Genomic DNA, 18,085 nt, shown 5'->3' on the forward strand with positions numbered 1-18,085 from the left:
TAACTTTGCTTTAGACACTGGATAGATAGTTGAATAACTTTTAAATCTGATTTGATACTAAATCTCTTGTATCTAGGAGTTCAGTAGAATTATTTAAAACTTCTCCAACACAACTCTTTTACTGTGTAAGTTGTTTTTAGGCAGTTGGGATATTTTGTTTTGCTGACCTCAGCATGAACAAACATTGGGAAGAGGGGCCAGACACTGCTGTTAAATGTAGTCTCACCTAATCTTCAAAATCTGCACACAGCTAGGAGGTTGCCACTTCTGCTGAGATTTTTTTTTTAATCTACATTTCCAATGCATGATAGAAGTACTAATAAATTAAAAATACATGCTAAGCACTCTTTTTTTTTTAAAAAAAAAAAAAGAAAGGGGGTGCTCACATGAAAGACACCTAAAAAACCCCATGATTAAAATTTATTTTAAAATACTGAAAATATAACCAATGTTAATTAAAATGTAGTTAATGAAGGTCAGAAATTTCATTGTTTAAGGTCATTGTCGATAGAATGAAGCATGAGAATTAATTCACCAGCAGCTTCTGAACAGTATCTGTAATGGTGAATAGTACAAAATGTATTTCTTCAGCAAAGAAACAAAAAGTCATATAGCCTACGTAAGATATTTTCCTAAAAGGAGAATAGAACTGTAGGAAAAAGTCCACCTATGAATCCTTAGGGACCTTTTGCAAAGGATGACAGTTTGACACTTATTTTTCCAAATCACTGCAGTGCAAACCTCCTGTTTTAGTGATAAAGAACTGAAGAATGTGATCGGTCAGGCCTATGTAGGGGTGTGAATTCTAGTTATGTTTGGGAATGTGAGTAGGAGTGAGAGGTAGGATTTGGTTGACTTCTGGTTTTAAAAAAAGCATTAACTCCAGCAGCATTAAGTACCCAGTCTCTTGATGAATCAGGTTATACTGTGTAACAATTACAATATATTGTATACAGTTATACTGTATGATACAGTGCCATTGCAGCTTATGTGCAGTATTTGAGAGAGATGAAAACCTGAGAAGATAATTCCCCTTGAAACCCGTCAGGGCTAGGGTTTGATTCTTGGGAATGACAAGAAACCATCAGAATCCACTGCTGTGCAGTAGTGTGCTGGTGCTTTGTAACTCGGAACCCAGCCATTTGGATTTGACAGCAGTGTTGACTACATTCTTATTTTGAATCTGTCATGGTTTAAGTGATTTTTTTTCCTTGCTACAGCAAAACTCAGACCATTGACAGTATTGAAAACATGTTAAATTCTGATCTCTGCCGCTTCTATTTAAGGTGTTAATGTTTTGACAGGATGTGGCTAAACAGTCCAAAGCAGTATCAGTATTTTGATTGACTATATAATAATCATTAGCCATACAAATATAAATTAGATTCTATTAAATAAAGTATTAAAAGAAAATATGTATCAGATACAATTTTGTTGTTTAAAACCTATTTTTATAGAAGATGCTAGATAAATTGTTAAACCTTTATTTTGAAATACAGCGGGACTATTTTGCAGTGTGGTTTTTTTCCCCAGTACATTTCTATGTGCTGTGGACCAATTCTAGATAATTTCTCACTTGATAAAACTACAGTTTAATACTTTTACATCACCTACAGTATGTGTGCAAACTCTGGTCTGTAGTGTTATAGCTCGATCTTACAGAGAATGAAATGGTGAGGATGAAGTTCAGTTGCTGGTAAGCATCTTACTTTGACCTGGATTGTTCAACAAGAAAAACTTTTTCCTCTTAATACATACCTTCATACTGAGGGTGGGGTGTTTGTTTTTTTGTTTGTTGCTTTTTAAACAATTTTCCATTCAAGCTAATTTAAGTAATTGTTAAACACTGAAAGATTTGCAAGTAACACACTTCATTTGAGATTGAAACCCTTTCAAGTTTGCAAGACCTATTCTTTTTAGTTTCCCCCTCCATAATGCTTGGGTTAGTTTTACTGTTATAACTCTAATCCATTCTCCTGTATCCTGATCGTTTTAGATAATGTATGCTTGGACTTAAGAGATATTTCTGTTGGCTTTGTATATTTTGTTAATGAATGCATGATATAATTTATAATATATTCCATAGTGCAGATACGGTCTTTGTATATTATTTAGAATAAGCACTTTAAAGTCTTCAAATGTGATGTAAAAAAAAAAATTAAAAAAAATCTTTGCCTCAGTCCTTATAATAAAATTCTTAACTATTTGTTGTTCATCAAACTCTTAAAGTGCACTTGGTAGCCTTGCAGTGACACCATGGGGGTGACAAGTACAGTTTTAATATTATGAACTAGTAGGATACCTTGTCTTTTTTTTTCTTTCACTTAACTAGTGATTGACTGTCCCACCATGCAGATTACTTATCAAGAAAAAAGTTCATGTACGTTAGTAGCAGGGTTGAGAGCAGGAAGCAGGGAACAAAGTTTCTGAACAATTCCAGTTTTGGCACAGCTTTGGTAAGGGCCCTTGTGCAATCCCTTTGACAGATAAGGGGAGAAATACAGCAAGGGTAAACAAAGATGGTGAGTCACTTAACTAATGTTTCAATGGAGCTGCTGAGCATTATGACTCTACAGATATAGTCTGTGCCAAACTTCTTACTCCCAGCTGTGATTAAAGTGGACATCTTGGTTCATTTCTTCTTTCTGTTGCTATTGTTCTGGTAGAAACTGCTGCTGTTTGACTTTTATCATAGTTCTGTTGAGCTGCAACCAGTGTCCAAAGGCGTGCTGAGGCCCTGAGCCAACCAAGTAAGAGCAGTGACACACAGGCTATGACACAGCCTAAAACTTCCCACTGTTGTACAACCCTCTGCAATTCCACAGCTGGAGGCAGTGCTGGAGAATGAGTGGTATTAACAGGGCACCTTTAACTAATCCTAGATACTCTTGGCAGCTCTCTACAGTAGTAGTGAGGCAGCGACAGCAGGGGATTAAAAGTCCTGTGTAGACAATGCTAAACACCAAACTAATGAAATGTGATTGTGGCCATAGCCTAAATGTAGCTGTGCCTGCTGGATTACATCATCATATAATGGACCCAACTGTGCTGATCTACTCTGCTATCCTTTCGTAGTGTTGGCAGGTAAAATCCATTTGGTATTTCTTTGTATTATTCCTTTCTATTTAATTACTGTTTCAACTTTCCTGAAACATCCTCCTCTCTCAGCCAGCATCAATCTTCCTATGACACCCATCAGTGAAATTTTTGTGCAGTCTACTCCAAATCTTCCAGTGGTGGTAAACCACCCTTGGCTACTGTACAGAATTCTGAATATAGGCATAAAGTTTCTTCTATTTTCTGTCAAAGGGCACAGTTTGCTCACTGGCAGTGGACTGACAAGGCTACAGGCTTGCTGCACACGTGCACAAAAACACCCCTGGCGCTGCTGTGGGAGTGGGGGAGAATGGCAGGCTTCCCTACTCCTGCTCCCGCTCCCAACCTCAGAAATACATTTCCACCTCCAAAGGGGCCACTGCCAACCTGTGGAACTCTTTGGCAGAGGAGGTTGTGAAGGCCAAGCCTCGAACAGGCTTAAAAAACAAGTGCCAGAGGAGTTCCTGGAGGCCAGGTCCATCCATGGCTGTTAGCCAGGCTGGGCAGGGGAGGGGTCACTGACGAGTCCCTGCTCGGTTCATTCCCTCCGGGGCACCTGGCGCTGGCCGCGGTCGGCAGGCGGGACCCGGGGCCGGATGGACCCTGGGTCTGACCCGGCCTGGCCGCCTTGAGTCTCGGTACAAACTGTTCCAGCGCCCCCGGCTGCGGCCACGGGGGAACCGAAACCCGCAGGCCCGACCGGCCGGGCACAGCCTGGCCCCGGGGTTCGGGGCGCCGCGGGCCGGGGCGGGGCGCGCCGGGTGCTGCACCTGCGGGGGGGGGGGGGGTGCGCGGGGCGGGGGGTGGGGCCGGCCCGCCCCCCGCCCCCCGCCCGAGGCGCTTTTGGTTCCGCTTTGCCCGGCCCCGAGCGGGGCTGGCTCGGCTGCTGCCGCCGCGGGCCCGGAGGAGCCGCCGCCGCCGGGGTAAGAGACTGGGCCCGGCCCCTGTCTGGGCGGGGGAGGGACCCGAGCGGCCCGGCCGCCCCCTGCCCTGGTTTCGCCTCCGTCCCCGACCCAGCCAGCCACGGGGGCCCTCAGCACCTCCCCGTTACCTGAGCCCCCAGGCCCGTGCCACAGACGCCCCCCGGCCCCGCCAGCCATGGGAGCCCTGCCCAGTGAGGGGACCCCAGCCCCCATTACCTGAACCCCCAGCCCCCTTCCACAGACACCCCCACCAGACACGGGGGCCCTCAGCACCACCCCGTTACCTGAGCCCCCAGTCCCGTTCCACAGACTCCCCCAGGCCCAGCCAGCCATGGGGGCCCTGCCCAGTGAGGGGGACCCCAGCCCCCCCATTACCTGAACCCCCAGCCCCCTTCCACAGATACCCCCCACCCCCAGCCACCCACGGGGGCCCTGTCCTGTGAGGGGGACCCCAGGATCCCCGTTACCTGTACCCCCAGCTCCCTTCCACAGACACCCCCAGGCCCAGCCAGCCACGGGGGCCCTGCCCAGTGACGGGGACCCCAGCCCCCCCGTTACCTGTACCCCTAGCCCCCTTCCACAGACTCCCCCAGGCCTAGCCAGCCACGGGGGCCCTCAGCACCCCCCAGTTACCTGTAACTCCAGCCCCCTTCCACAGACACCCCCAGGCCCAGCCAGCCATGGGGGCCCTGCCCTGTGAGGGGGACCCCAGCACTGCCCCCAGTTACCTGTACCCCAGATCCCTTCCACAGACACGCCCAGCCAGCCATGTGGGCCCTGCCCTGTGTGGAGGACCCCATCATCCAGCACTGCCCCCAGTTACATGTACCCCCAGCTCCCCTCCACAGACACCTCCAGGCCCAGCCACCCCCAGCCCTGTGCCCAGAGCTAGCCATGGAGGAACCTTGCCCCCACACATCCTCCCCAATACTTGTAACTTGCTCCCCTTGTACAGGCACCTCCTGCCTCCAATACACTGGTGCCCTGTTCCCCATGCACAGAGCCAGCAGTGGGGGATCCCTGCCAGATAAATCCAACCCCCAAATCTGTTACCTCCTCCCCCCGACCCCATAGGATCTGTAGGAAATGACATAGCACTGTTTGAAAACACAGCAACTGGCTCCTAAGCAAGCAGGAAACTGATGAGCCCTGTCAGCAAGAAACATGTCACAAGCTTGAAAAATCTCATGCAAGCCCCCTCCACCCCCTAGGCCCCTGTGAAAGGGGTTTCTGCTCCTTCCTAGCCACTTGTACAAGCTCACAAACACCACAGTGGAACAGAGGAGCGAATGGCACAGGTACTGGGGTGACCTACAGGACTGTACTATTGCAAATGGAGAGGCAGCTGTTCAATACTAACCAGGCAAGCAAATGGCAGTGTGTTTAGTAGGCACTGCAGAGGTGTGAATGGCACCCTTGGACGTCTAAAGCTGTGTCATCCCTGCCAGACCATCCTGTAGTTCAAACCCCTTTGCTGTCCATCCCAAAGAAACCCCATGTGACTGAGAGAACTGAACAGAAATCGGGGCAGAAGTTCCCAAACCCCCACACAGTCTCCCTCTTGGGGAAGTAGTGTTGCCTCCTATGGGGCTTCTGCTCTACCTGCTGGAGGCCAGTAATCTATAGATTCCAAGGCCGGAAGGGAACACAGTGACCATCTGGTCTGATCTCCTGAATAACACAGGCCAGAGACCTGCCCCACAATAATTCCTAGAGCAGATCTTCTAGAAAAACATCCAGTCTCTAATTAAAAATTGTCAGTGATGGAGAATCCACCCCAACCTTTGGTAAATTGTTCCAGTGGTGAATTATCCTCACTGTTAATAACACACCCCTTATTTCCAGGCTGAATTTGTCTAGCTTCAACTTCCAGCCATTGGATCATGTTAAACCTTTGTCTGCTAGATTGAAGAGCCCATTATCAAATTTCTGTTCCTGTGTAAGTTCTTCTAGACTGTAATCAAGTCACCCCTTAACCTTTTGGACTAGATGACCTTCTGAGGTCCCTTCCAACCCTGATATTCTATGATTCTCTTTGTTAAACTGAATAATGAGCTGCTTGAGTGTGTCATTGTAAGGCAGCATTTCTAGTCTTTTAATTATTCTCGTGGCTCTTCTCTGAACCCTCTCCAGTTTATCAGTGTCCTTGAATTGTGGGCATCAGACCTGGACACAGTATTCCAGCAGCAGTCCAGCATGATGCCTCCCCAAATATTTTTCAGTTACTGCTTTCCAGCATCTAGTCCCCCATCCTGTTAGTATGGCCTACGTTCTTTGTTTCCAGATGGATACATTTCCATTTATCTGTATTAAAACGCATTGTTTGCTTTCACCCAGTTGGCCAAGCGAGCTAAATCAGTGACTTACCCACTTCATTATTTACCACTCTCCCAATTTTTGGTAAATAACTTAATCAGTGATTATTTTATGTTTTCTTCCAGGTCATTGATAAAACTGTTAAATAGCTTAGGGCAGAAAATCAATCTCTGTAGGACCCCATGGGAAACACCTGCTTGATGATGATCCCCTGTTTACATTCACATTTTGAAATCTATCAGTTAACCAGTTTTTAATCCGTGTGATGTGTGCTGTGTTAATTTTATATTGTTAGATTTTTTAAAATCAAAATGTCATGTGATACCAAGCCAAACACCTTGCGGGAGTCTAAGAATACTATGTCAACACTGTTACCTTTATTTACCAAACTTGTCATCTTGTCAAAAAAAGATACCAAGTTAGTTTGACAGGATCTATTTTCTAAACCCCATAGTGACTGGCATTAATTCATTACCTCCTTTAAATCTTTATTAATTGAGTCCCATAGCAGCAGCTCCATTATCTTGCCCAGATGTGAGATTGACATGCCCGTAATTAGCCAAGTCATCCCATTTATTGTTTTTTAAAATTGTCACATTAACTTTCTTCCAGTCTTCTGGAACTTCCCTGGTGCCCCAAGACTTACTGAAAATCATCATTAACAGTCCAGAGAGCTCCTCAGCAGCTCTTTTAAAACTCTTGGGTGTAAGTCATCTGGACCTGCTGATTTAAAAATCCCTGATTTTAGATTCTGTTTAACATCCTCCAGAGATATTACTGGAATGAAAAGTATGTTATCATTCTAGGAAGAGACTGCACCATTTGTTCCCCTCCCACCCCCAAATACAGAACAGAAATATTTATCCAACACTTCTGCCTTTTCTGTGTTGTTATTGATAGTTTTACTGTTTCCATCTAGCAATGGACCAATACCATTGTCAGGATTCTTTTTGCTAATATATTTTTAAAAACTTCTTACTGTCCTCAACTCTGCTGGCCATAGATTTCAACTTGTGCTTCCCTTATTGATTGTCTACAGTTCCTTAGTTCTAATTTATATACATTACCATCAGCTTCCTCTTTCTGCCATTGATTATTTTTTATAGCTGCCTTCACTAACTCCAACCCAGATTGCTGCTTTTAACAAGCAAAGCCTTCTTGCCCCTCTGGCCTAGTATTTGCAGGCAGCATCACTAGTGATGCACTTGCCTGTTGTAATAGGCAGCAAGCTGTCAGTCCTTTGGGCCTTTTGAAATGATACTCGTTTATCAGCTTCCAGCACCATCCTTCAAATGTGTTTTGTTCTTTGATCAAGGAGTTGCTCTTTTCTTGTCTGTGAAGTGCTGTGCACACACACGGTGCTGTATAAATAATAATAGTTACACAGTCAGTGCGGCTTCTTCCCAGTGCCCAGATTATCTACATACATTATTAGGCCATCTTTTTGTATCTTGCAAACCACATCAGCCTAAGCCCTCTCCCTCAGGGGTTAAGCATGTAAGAGCGATTTTATACTGGGAATGAAAGTCACAGCTAAGAGTGCTGTTCTAATGTATTGCAAATCAGCAAAGGAAAGGGTTAATCTTATGCTTGGCTTTCCTTGGACATCAGCAGGGGTCTCCCAGCCCCTGTAGTCTTTTGTCCTAGTTGATTAAAACCCACCTCTTTAATCACTCCTCCTCATTTTTTACTCCTGGGACAGGAAAACAAAGCACAAGTATTAATAGGGGGAAATTTGCAAGGGTAAGAGGCTGAGACCGAACTGGCTAGTGGAATCTTTGAAGCCGCTAGCTCAGCGGTTCTCAAACTATGGGTTGTGACACTAGGGTCAGAATTACACTCACTGGGCCCCACCGCTTGGGGCTGAAGCTGAAGCTGGAGGGCTTGAGCCTGGGGCAGCAGGGCTCTGCCCCCCAACTCAGCCCAGGGTGGGGGGGCTCAGGCTCTGGCCCCCTCCCACCTGGAGTTACGTAGTAATTTTTGTTGTCAGAAGGGGGTCATGGTGCAATGAAGTTTGAGAACCACTGCCTAGCTCTCCAAAGGAAGCTGCAGCGCTAGGGGATGGGTCCTTAGCAGAAAAGCCTGGGATCAAAAATCGCAGAGTCACTGGAATCTTTCCAGCCTCAGGGCCCATGTTCTCACCTGTAACCTTCCAAACTGCAGGATTGCAAAAGGGTTGGGTGCTCAGTGGATGCAGTATCTCAGCAAATGGGGTCTCAGGGAGCTGCTGTGGGAAGATCCCCTGGTGATCAAACCATTGCAGCACTGTTGATTATCTTACTTCCTTACTTTAATCAAGTCCAGAGGGTTCCTTTGTCACCAGGAATATCACTACTTGCCTCCATCTGATAAATAGAAGCGCTTTCGGAGTTTGCTGAGACTCTGACGCTGAGCTCTCAGTAGCGGTGGTCTCTGAGGTCTGGGGACTAAAGGAGAGGTCTGGATGTGTCCATGGGTGTTGCGCCCCACATCCCCAAGCACGTTTCAAGCAAGAATCAAGAGTGGTTCTTTACATCCAGCCTCTCAACCTTCTGGGTGAGTGCAGTTAGTCTTCCTTTAGGCCCTTTCTGTTGAGAAGCAGCCTGTCTCCCAGTCATTAAAGCAAGGCTGCCTAGACTGAGGGAGCAGTCCTCGCTCCTTCCTGCTGGCAGGTGACATCATGGAGGAAGCTGCGTTCAGATGGTCTGGTGGTAGAATATTGTTCTTTCACTTCTGCTATTTTTCTTCTTTTGTTGCAAACTCTCTCTAATAATAAGCCTTGGCTGTGGGCTCATTGCGACAGCTGATTCACGAGTTTCTGATTGCCAGGGGTTGCAGTGAGCCAGGAAGAAGATCTGAGAAGTCATTTTGGTTTAAACTAAAGAGGAGAGACAAACACTGATCTGATTTTAATTAGGCATCTGTTTAGTAAGGTTAAGTTTGGTGAGGGGTTGATGCACAGTATTCTTGCTGCCAATCGGATGAGTGATCTGCCATATGAAAAGAACCTCAGAATTGTTACTTGTAGATTTTTGCAGTGTTGCCACCCCCTAGAATTCAAAAAATCATGAGTCAGACCCCCAAAATTAATGATTGGAAAAACCAAAACACATTGGGTTCTTCTTATTTACCTTCTGTTTTTGTTGCCATTAGCTCACACTCAAGTTTTTCCCTGTAACCATTAGGGCTAGAAAAAACGTACTTTTATTTTTTTTAAATTGAAAGCTGAGATTCTGACACATTCTCATGACTCCAGGAGGTGGGGTTTTAGGAAGTACTCCACTAGTGTAATATTTGCTATTAAAAACACGAGTTAGCAGGACCGATCAATAAAGAGACTTTTTTTCTGGAATGTTTTTGGTTTTGGATCTAGTGGAAAAATTCTCTTTCAACTATGGGCGAAACGTTCTCCCAGTTCTGGAAGGTCTCTGACCAGAAGGAGAGGGGCGGGAAATCGATTCTGCGCAGGAAATCGGCTGGTGAGGATGAAGTCACCAATTATGGCACTATCAATGGAGGAGACTCTGCCGCATCCTGCATGCCCTGTGTGGGCACTGTGAGTCGAGGCTACATCAACTGCCCAACGTGCCAGGGAACAGGAAGGATCCCCAGGGGTAGGTGGTTCTTGTGTGTGCTTGGTCAGTGGTTTCCACCCTTTCCAGTCCTCTGCTTGTTGCTTCTCACTCAGCTGTGCGCCCTATGGAACACCAGTCATGATGGAGTATTGCATGCTGTGACCTGCAGTCTCCATCTCTGTACTAAAGAGAGAGCCTGCAATTGGCTCCATCTTGCATTAATCAGTGCAAGACCTGGGGCTGTTGGAAGGTATCTGTGCAGCCCTAAGTTAGCAAAGCTCAGTCTGTCTCTATGCTTGGCCGAAGCCAACAAGGGTTATTTGAGTTAGACCCCTGCATCCCTCTGAATGGGGCAGCATTTGTAACGAGAATGCTGATAGACCCTAACCTGTAGTTGGGTGCTCTGCAGCCTGGTGTGCCCTGTTCGCCACTGCACCCAGTGCGCTGCATCTCTTCTGACCTGCGCCTCTTATCGTCTGTCTTTCAGAGCAGGAGAAGCAGTTGGTGGCTCTGATTCCATACGGTGACCAGAGGCTGAAGCCCAGACGAACGTAAAGTCCTGTTTCTCCCGTTCTTTTAATGCTCTGGCTGCATTTAAATGGGTGCAACTGGGGGGGGGGGCGCAGCATTACAGGAGGAATCTGTTTGCAGAGGTTCATTTAAAAGCTTCGTTGCTCATTGGGCCCCGAACTGCACTGGGTTTGATGCCTGCAGGGCATCTGTTCTGTGTTGGCAGGGGGCTGTACTAGCACTTCTTGATGCAGGAGGGACTGTGGGCTGGGATTCTGGGCTAGTTCTGTTTGAAAAGGGCCACGTGGGACTGCTTACTTCTAGCAGTGACAAGCAGCATGTGTCTGGGTCTGAAACCCACCCCTCCTAGCCCCAAGGTGAACGTGCTGCCACTAGATACTACACAGTCCCTTTGCAGGCCCTCATGTCTTGGTGCTGACTGTGTCTGGCTGGCGCTCACTCCACCCTGTGCTTGTCCGACCCTGCAGAGACAGGGCTGGGCCAGGCGCGTTACAGTCCTTTGATGCTGTCTTGCAGGAAGCTCTATGTATCCCTTGCCGTGACGATTTGCCTGCTGATGTCATCTCTCATCATATTCTTCCTGTTCCCTCGCTCTATTGCTGTGCAGCCCGCAGGGCTGAATGCCTCCTCCATTGCCTTTAATTCCACCGTTCCCAGTATCAATCTCAACATGACAGTGAGTTCTCAGTGCGGCGCGTACGGTGATGTTGAGCTCATATCTCATTATCAGTCCATAGCTGGCTCACTTCTAAGTCTTAAGGACAGCGCGGCAGGTCAGTAGTGAGCTAGGTGGCTGAGCTGTGTGCGCATGGCAGGACAGCAGGCAAGACTGGAGTGCCCAGTCAGAAATTAGGCATGTTGGTGGAGCAGTGTGTGATGGGGCAGGAAGTGCTGCTGGGTGGAAGTGAGCTATGTAACAAATGTTGGGAATTGTTTGTCGCTGTGTGTTGCATTTTTCCCCCGCTTTCAGCCCAGCCATGAATGTGTGGCATAGGGAGTGGAGCAGGGGGCAAGTGATCCCCAGAGCAGCTCTGGGGCAGGTGAGGAGTTTTGCTCCTGTAACTTAAAGAGCTAGTGACCCTCACCCAAATGTGATCTTGGGTGTTTCCTTGGGACAATCCTCAGCAGAGGGGAATTGCCATGGCCAAGCTACGAGTGTCTGAGGACTGGCGTTTGCAGGGGTGTGCTGCAAGGTCACTGCATGGAAATCCAGCACATGTGTTACCCTCGCTGCGTGAGGGCTTCGGGCTGAGTTTGTCTCTCTCCTTAGAACGTGTTGAATGTAACCAACAACAACTTCTACCCAGTCACTGTCACCCAACTGGACATTGAGGTCTTACATCTGTCCGTGGTGATAGGGAAAACCACCAAGAAGAACCTGCTGAATATTGGCCCTTTGTGCAGCAGCCAGGTGGGTGCTGCTGCCTCTTGCTGCCCTGTCGAAATGTCTGGCCCCCCTTTGGGTGGAGAGAAATAGTGGTCCCCTTCTCTGTCGCCTTGTATTTCTCTTGCCCCAGGGGCAGAGAGTCCCTTCTCCCCCTCCCCCCGTTCCTGTCTTTCCAGGTGCCCATTCACCTGCTGGCCCAGGGCAGTACTTAGCAAACACAGGAGGCAAAAGACCAAATGCTGAGGTCTCATATGGGTGTTTCCTGCACCGGTTCATGCTGCATATTGTAACTGCCATGTTGTAACTTGGTCCCAACACAATGTGGATTGGATTTTAAATACTGGCTCTGAGCTGTGTGGAATTGATGGGATAATCTGTAACTCTCTGTGTGCTCGGCTCACTGGGCTGCACCTCTACATGGTTACTGTATCACTGTAAATCTCCAACTAACTCTTCTGTTTTACTTGCAGATATATTATTCAATCTCCACTATTATACTGGACTATAATACCTAGTAAGTATTTCTCAGAGACTTACTTTCCTGGCTGGTAAGTAGCATTAATGTTTCTGGGCTTTTCTCCAGGGGCAGTCTGGCATAAATTTATCACTCGGCCGTAGCCTCATTCTGTCTGACCCTGCAGTGCAGCTGAGAATGTGTCCCTTTGATTTTTATGTATGTAATCATGTTGGGACAGAAACCCAGCATGTCCATTTTAAATTCCTTTCTAGTTCTTCTGCATTAAATGTTTTCCCAAACTGCAACTGACAAGACTGTATCACTTTCAAATCTAATACCCCCCACAGATTAATAAGTCTGGTTTGGAAATGCCTGATACAAATTAGTCCATCTGTGTGCAGTTAAGTGTATCTAGCACCCCCAATCTCTGTGAATGAGCGGTTTGCTGATTCTCCACAGGCATCTTGTGTGATCTCTTTCCTGCTCTGCCCATGGCGGGGGAGATGTCAGGTGTTGCCGGAATGTGAATTCTCTCATCTTGTTCTGCTTGATGCATTTGCAGGGAAGGTGTCAGGTCTACACTACAAACTTCTGCTGCATAGCTATGTCTGTCGAGGTTGTGATCTTTGACCAAATTAGCTGTGTCAGTAAAAGCCCCTAATGTAAATGCAGTTATACTGGCAAAATGGCACTTTCACCAGAATAGCTTATATTGCTCAAGGAGGAGAGGGGGGCATGGCTGGAATAAACTTTGTCAGCTAAAGGTTTAAAGGAATAAGGTTTGCCAGTATAAGCAGTCTCCATACAAGGAAGTAAGCCGATCGGTCCAGCCACATAGGCAAAGCCTTCCAAGTGTAGACCTGATCGGAGAAGCTTGCGCTCTCTCCAGAGGCCTGGGTTGTTCTGGGGGGCAGGACGGGTCTTGTTTGATGAAAACGTTGTACTGCACGATTAATTCTCTATTTTCTGTCTCCTAAGCAACATCTGCACCTGGATCAAAATCAAAGTCCACAACGTTCTACTGCACATACAGTAAGTGGCATTTGGTTAAAAGCGAATCACTCGCCATTGATCTGCGCAGTCCCAAACATTCCTCATTGAGGCAATCTGGATTTCCCGTTGTATTAGTGTTTTCAGAGACCAAGACTGTTCGAAGTTGTAATTAGTCTTTCCCCAGGTAGGTTTGCAACTGTTGGTGTGGGTGTGTAACAGTTATTTGAATTTTAAGGGGAAAGTCACCCAAACTATTGGTGCAGAGAAACATGCCCTGACTTCAGCCCCCAGGGAGCTCCAGCAGTGCAAACCCAGAGTGTTGGTGAGGTGACTTGTACAGTGGTGCTGTTTCCGCCTGCATTGGGAACAGCTATACCTGTGTCTGGGGTGAATGGTGCAGGGGGAGAATGAGCTTGGCCTGTTCCCCAGAGGACAAATCCTGTACATCCACCATGTTGGGGCAGAGTGACTCAGACTGGTGCTTGAGGTCTTCAGCATTTGAACAAAGACCCCAGATGCGCAGATGGCTGAGACACCAGGGTGTGAAGGAACAAAGCACATTCTCTCTCCTGCAGACATCCTGCCCTGGCCTCATCTTCTGCAGACATCCTGGCCGCAGAGGAGGTCCTGGCCAGGAAGAAGGCATTGCACTCAGCTTGACTGCACATGAATTGTGCTGTATTTTGAATGAGCCAGTGAGAGTGGCCCACACCAGGCAAGCCAAGAAAGCTTTGCCGCCTCCTCCTACGGAGGTGGGAGTGAGTGTGGGCCCACACAGTCCTTTCCAGGGGTTGGTCAGTAACATGACCCAGAAACTGACCTGCCATTGACAGCAGTTTCCTGTCTGGCTGCCAGTGGAGCAGTGACGACAAACCCATTTCCAACACTGTTCTTGAACCATGGCTTAGGCTGTGGCTCTCAGCTGCAGCCCATGTGACATCCTCAGGGCCATACGGGTAGTACTGGATGCAGCCCGCAATGGTAAATAGCTTGAGAACCACTGGCTTAGACCTAGTGCGGCCAAGTGCCTGTGGTACAATCTGGGATGATAATGGTTTGGCCCGTCTGCTCTAGCAGTTAAACAATCTGTATCCCCACTGTACTGAGACCCGGTGTTGATGGGGCTGAGTATCGAGTAGGATGGTGTGAACATCTGCAGTGGCGCTGGTGCTCGGCCACAGCTCCTGCAGCCACACCATCTGTCTGCTGGCCATCGTTGTCACTCGCAGGAGACAGAAGGTGACTCAGTGGTGACCTTTGCTGCCTCTCTTCTGTGTTGTGCCACTTCCTAGTGGTGTTAGCCCTGTGGTGCCTGGCATGGTAGAGCACAAACTGTTCTTTGCTGTAACACTGAGAACAGAATGGGAAGGTATGTGTTGCTCTCGCGCTACTTTGTCGCTTCGACTATGCAAGTGCTCAATTTGTTTGGCGTGACCTTTAAGGAGCAGGCAGAGCAGCATAGAGGTTCAGAGGCTGTAGCAGTGAATTGGGCCCAGCTTTAAAGGCTGTGTTAGAAGAACACTGCAGATTGCTGATAGGGGATCGCTTAAATGCCGCCTTAAAAATTAATGCGGTCTGAGGGAGCCCCCTACAAATGTGTGAAACGGGGCAGCTTGGCCTGGACTTTTGGTGCGAGTGGTTTGGAGCTCCAGAGTAAGAAAGACGAAAATTGTCTGAGTGGTTGGGAAAGGCCACAATGGAACTTTTTCTTAAAGTGAAATCCCAGCAGAAGATCCAGCTTGGTGCTTTCAAACCTCTTTATAGTTCAAGTAAAATGGATTATTGTTGTGATTGTGTGTTGCAGGGGCACCCTGACCTGCTCGTACCTGTGCCACTCGGAGCAGCTGGCTTTTGAGAGATACCAGTATGTGGACTGTAGAGGGAATGCGACGCTGCCTCACCCACTGTACCACCGCCCACCATGATGGGGTCACTGGACAACGACATTCTTCTGTTGCAAAGGCAAGTTGTACCAGGGACACAGCAACTCCAGGGGCTTCTCTTCCAAGCCACGTGATTTTAAACAGGACATTTGGCTCTCCCTTGGGAGGAGACTTTCAGTCTGCTGCTGTTTCCTGGTTACAGACTGATAGAATTTCATGAACTTGGAACATGCTGCTCTGAGTTTGCAATTCCCATTTGTATCCTGTATGGGAGTTGGTATCAGCAGATTGTGCACACTGTGTAGGGAAATAGCTGTATTAACTGATTAAGAGACCTCTGCTAGATTGTTAGCTGCCTTACCCTGTGCAGTATTTCACTGTTGCGCTAGGGGAGGCATTACCTGTTGGTCAAATCAGCTCTTCCTGCCAAATAACGTTTTTGTGCCTGTGCCTTGTGGTGTGGGTGCTCTTGGCTGAAGAGCGTCTCGCCTAGTGATTCTTGGATAGCAATCACATCCCCAGCTCTGCGAAGCAGGAGAAACCCAACTTGAACTGACATCTAAGAACTTTTGGCTCTTAAATAACAAGCACTGAATAATTGGCTAAAACTATGCCTGGTTTGCACAGAGAGGGGTAAGGGTGGTGTAGTGGATGTTGGGCCAAGTTCCTCTGCCAGGGGGGCTGGGTAAGTATGTTCATTCCCTGGCTTTTCCTAATCCTACCAGAGGGATTGTCTTGCATGAAGGGTTGTGCAGTCCAGATTGATGCAGCAGCCACGGTCTATCTTGTACCCAAAGTGATCAAACTGAGCTGCATCCTTGCAGCGTGGAGGGGGGGAGGAGAGGGATTGTTACTTCCCAGATGGCAGAGGGAGGTGAGGGGCCCATCATGCGTTCTCCACACAGCACATGCCATTTGCTGGGGCGCTCCCTTGTGGGCTTCTGTATTAAGGAGCTTAACGAGTGGCAGGAGTCTGACTTGGATAAGAAAAGCTCTGTTCATGCAAATGCCAGGAAACAACAGCTGCCGTTTATACCTATTTGTAGCATTTTCTATGAGGGAAGAAGCCCTGGCTGCTCTTCCACCCTCTCCAGAGCCTTGTACGGTACAGACTCATTCTCTGTAGGAACAGCTCAGGCAGAGGACGCACACTCACGTTACTGCCTGCTAGACCCATGGGCATAAGCACCCTCCTTAGATCCCAGTGTTGCTAATGACTGGCACTTTCTGCCTGCCTGGATGGATGGATGTATAGAAATTGCTGGGCATATGATCTGACCCAGAGCAGCCCAGCATTGCCCTAAACACCTCTCCAGTCAGATGGGACATGGTGAGAAAAGCAACATGCATCAGAGTAGTTGGGAGAGGAAACCTTTGTGCCTCAGCAAAGAACTAATCACTGTCCACAAGACCCCTGCCCCTGGGGTGGCGCTTTCAGCAGAGACGCCAAGGAGCCTGACCTTCCTAGAGGTCCCAGCAGGGCAGTGTTCTGTAGCTTGCCTTTCATCTACCTTCTCGGTGGATCCAGAGGTCCAGTCTCCAGGGCTCCCAAACTAGCACATTTCAGCAGAGGCACGTTAATCATTAAGTGTCTTTTCCTGATTTTTATATGTTCCATTAAAGTTGCAATGGATTAAATCCCCGCCTGAGGCAGGGGTGAGGAAGCACCTTGTGTTCTGAAAGCGTCTCTTGTTTGTTGGCTCTTGTGCTTTCCCATCATCTCTCACTGTATATTTGTATTCACTGTGTTGTTGCACCTGCTCTGCTATTCTCTTCTTGCTGTCTCTGCCCCAGCACAGACATTGAGAGCTGGCTGTGCTCTGGCATGGCTGTGCCTGTGTTATATGCCTGCATCAATCTGTTCACAAATAAAAAGGGCTTTGTAAATCAGAGTGGTGCTTTCTCCTTATGATCTGTGCTGGGACGACTCCTGAGGATGCTGCGTGGGTACCTGATTCCCTGGGGAAATCAGTCTCCATGTAGTGTTACAGTGACACCTGCTGGCCAGTGGGAATCACTGCATGTTATGGCTTAAAAAGGGAGGAGGAAGGTTTTAAATGGGAAAACCAAGGCCTCCATGGAGGTGCATGCTGAACATCCCCTCCCAGGAGAGCAGTGTCCAGGGACACCCAGGGTTTTGCAGAACTGGAAGAGATCCTGAAAGGTCATCGAGTCCAGCCCCCTGCCTTCACTAGCAGGACCAAGTACTGATTTTTTGCCTCAGATCCCTAAGTGGCCGCCTCAAGGATTGAGCTCACAACTCTGGGTTTAGCAGGCCAATGCTCAAACCACTGAGCTATCCCTCCCCCTGCCTTCTATGCTGCCTGATGCTCAGGGCCGGCTCCAGGGGTTTTGCCGCCCCAAGCAGCTAAAAAAAATAAAAGCCGCAATCGCGATCTGAGGCAATTCAGCGGGAGGTCCTTCGCGCCGACCAGGAGTGAGAGACCCTCCGCCAAATTGCCACCGAATAGCTGGACCTGCCGCCCCTCTCCGGAGTGGCCGCCCCAAGCACCTGCTTGCTAAGCTGGTGCCTGGAGCCGGCCCTGCTGATGCTCTTATGGGTTAGAATTTGGCCTCTTAACTAGAACGTTTTCAGTATCTACAGCGGACTCCTGTGGGGAAAGGGTTTGTCGTCCCCTGTGTGGGTTATTAAAGTTAGTGCAATTAGGTGAGGAGGGATGGAGACCCCACAGTTACTCTGTTACCAGCTGTTGGAAGGATGAATGTGTCAGGGTAGGAAAGGAGCAGATTTCCTGCTCTGCCAGAGTAAAGGGCAGTACCCCTAGAGCATGCTGTCAAAAAGACTGTTCCCTTCACAAATCAGGAACAGATTTGTCACAGCTGTACACTTTCCTCCCCGCCCCCACGGTCCCAATGAAACACTTGCAGGATTTCACCCAGTGTGTAAAAAATCCTGAGCTGTGCCGATGCTGGCACTGGTGAAA

General features: G+C 48.1%; 1 protein-coding gene across 3 annotated transcripts; it reads left to right on the forward strand.

Annotated features, from left to right (window-relative positions):
- Positions 1-3,911: 3,911 nt before the first annotated feature.
- On the forward strand, positions 3,912-17,045 carry TMEM106A (transmembrane protein 106A). Of its 3 annotated transcripts, none has more exons than XM_039516429.1 (8): positions 3,912-4,019; positions 9,688-9,928; positions 10,377-10,440; positions 10,937-11,096; positions 11,691-11,831; positions 12,278-12,321; positions 13,243-13,296; positions 15,062-17,045. In XM_039516429.1, exons 2-8 carry the CDS (start codon positions 9,709-9,711, stop codon positions 15,180-15,182), a joined length of 804 nt encoding a protein of 267 aa, XP_039372363.1. In that variant the 5' UTR covers positions 3,912-4,019; positions 9,688-9,708; the 3' UTR covers positions 15,183-17,045. The 3 variants fall into 3 exon arrangements, with proteins under 3 accessions (XP_039372363.1, XP_039372364.1, XP_039372362.1); XM_039516430.1 differs by having other exon boundaries at positions 3,933-4,014; positions 9,673-9,928; XM_039516428.1 differs by lacking the exon at positions 3,912-4,019 and adding an exon at positions 5,294-5,317.
- Positions 17,046-18,085: the final 1,040 nt, after the last annotated feature.

This window comes from Mauremys reevesii, linkage group 27 (genome assembly GCF_016161935.1).
Source record: "Mauremys reevesii isolate NIE-2019 linkage group 27, ASM1616193v1, whole genome shotgun sequence".
Lineage (NCBI taxonomy): Eukaryota > Metazoa > Chordata > Testudines > Geoemydidae > Mauremys > Mauremys reevesii.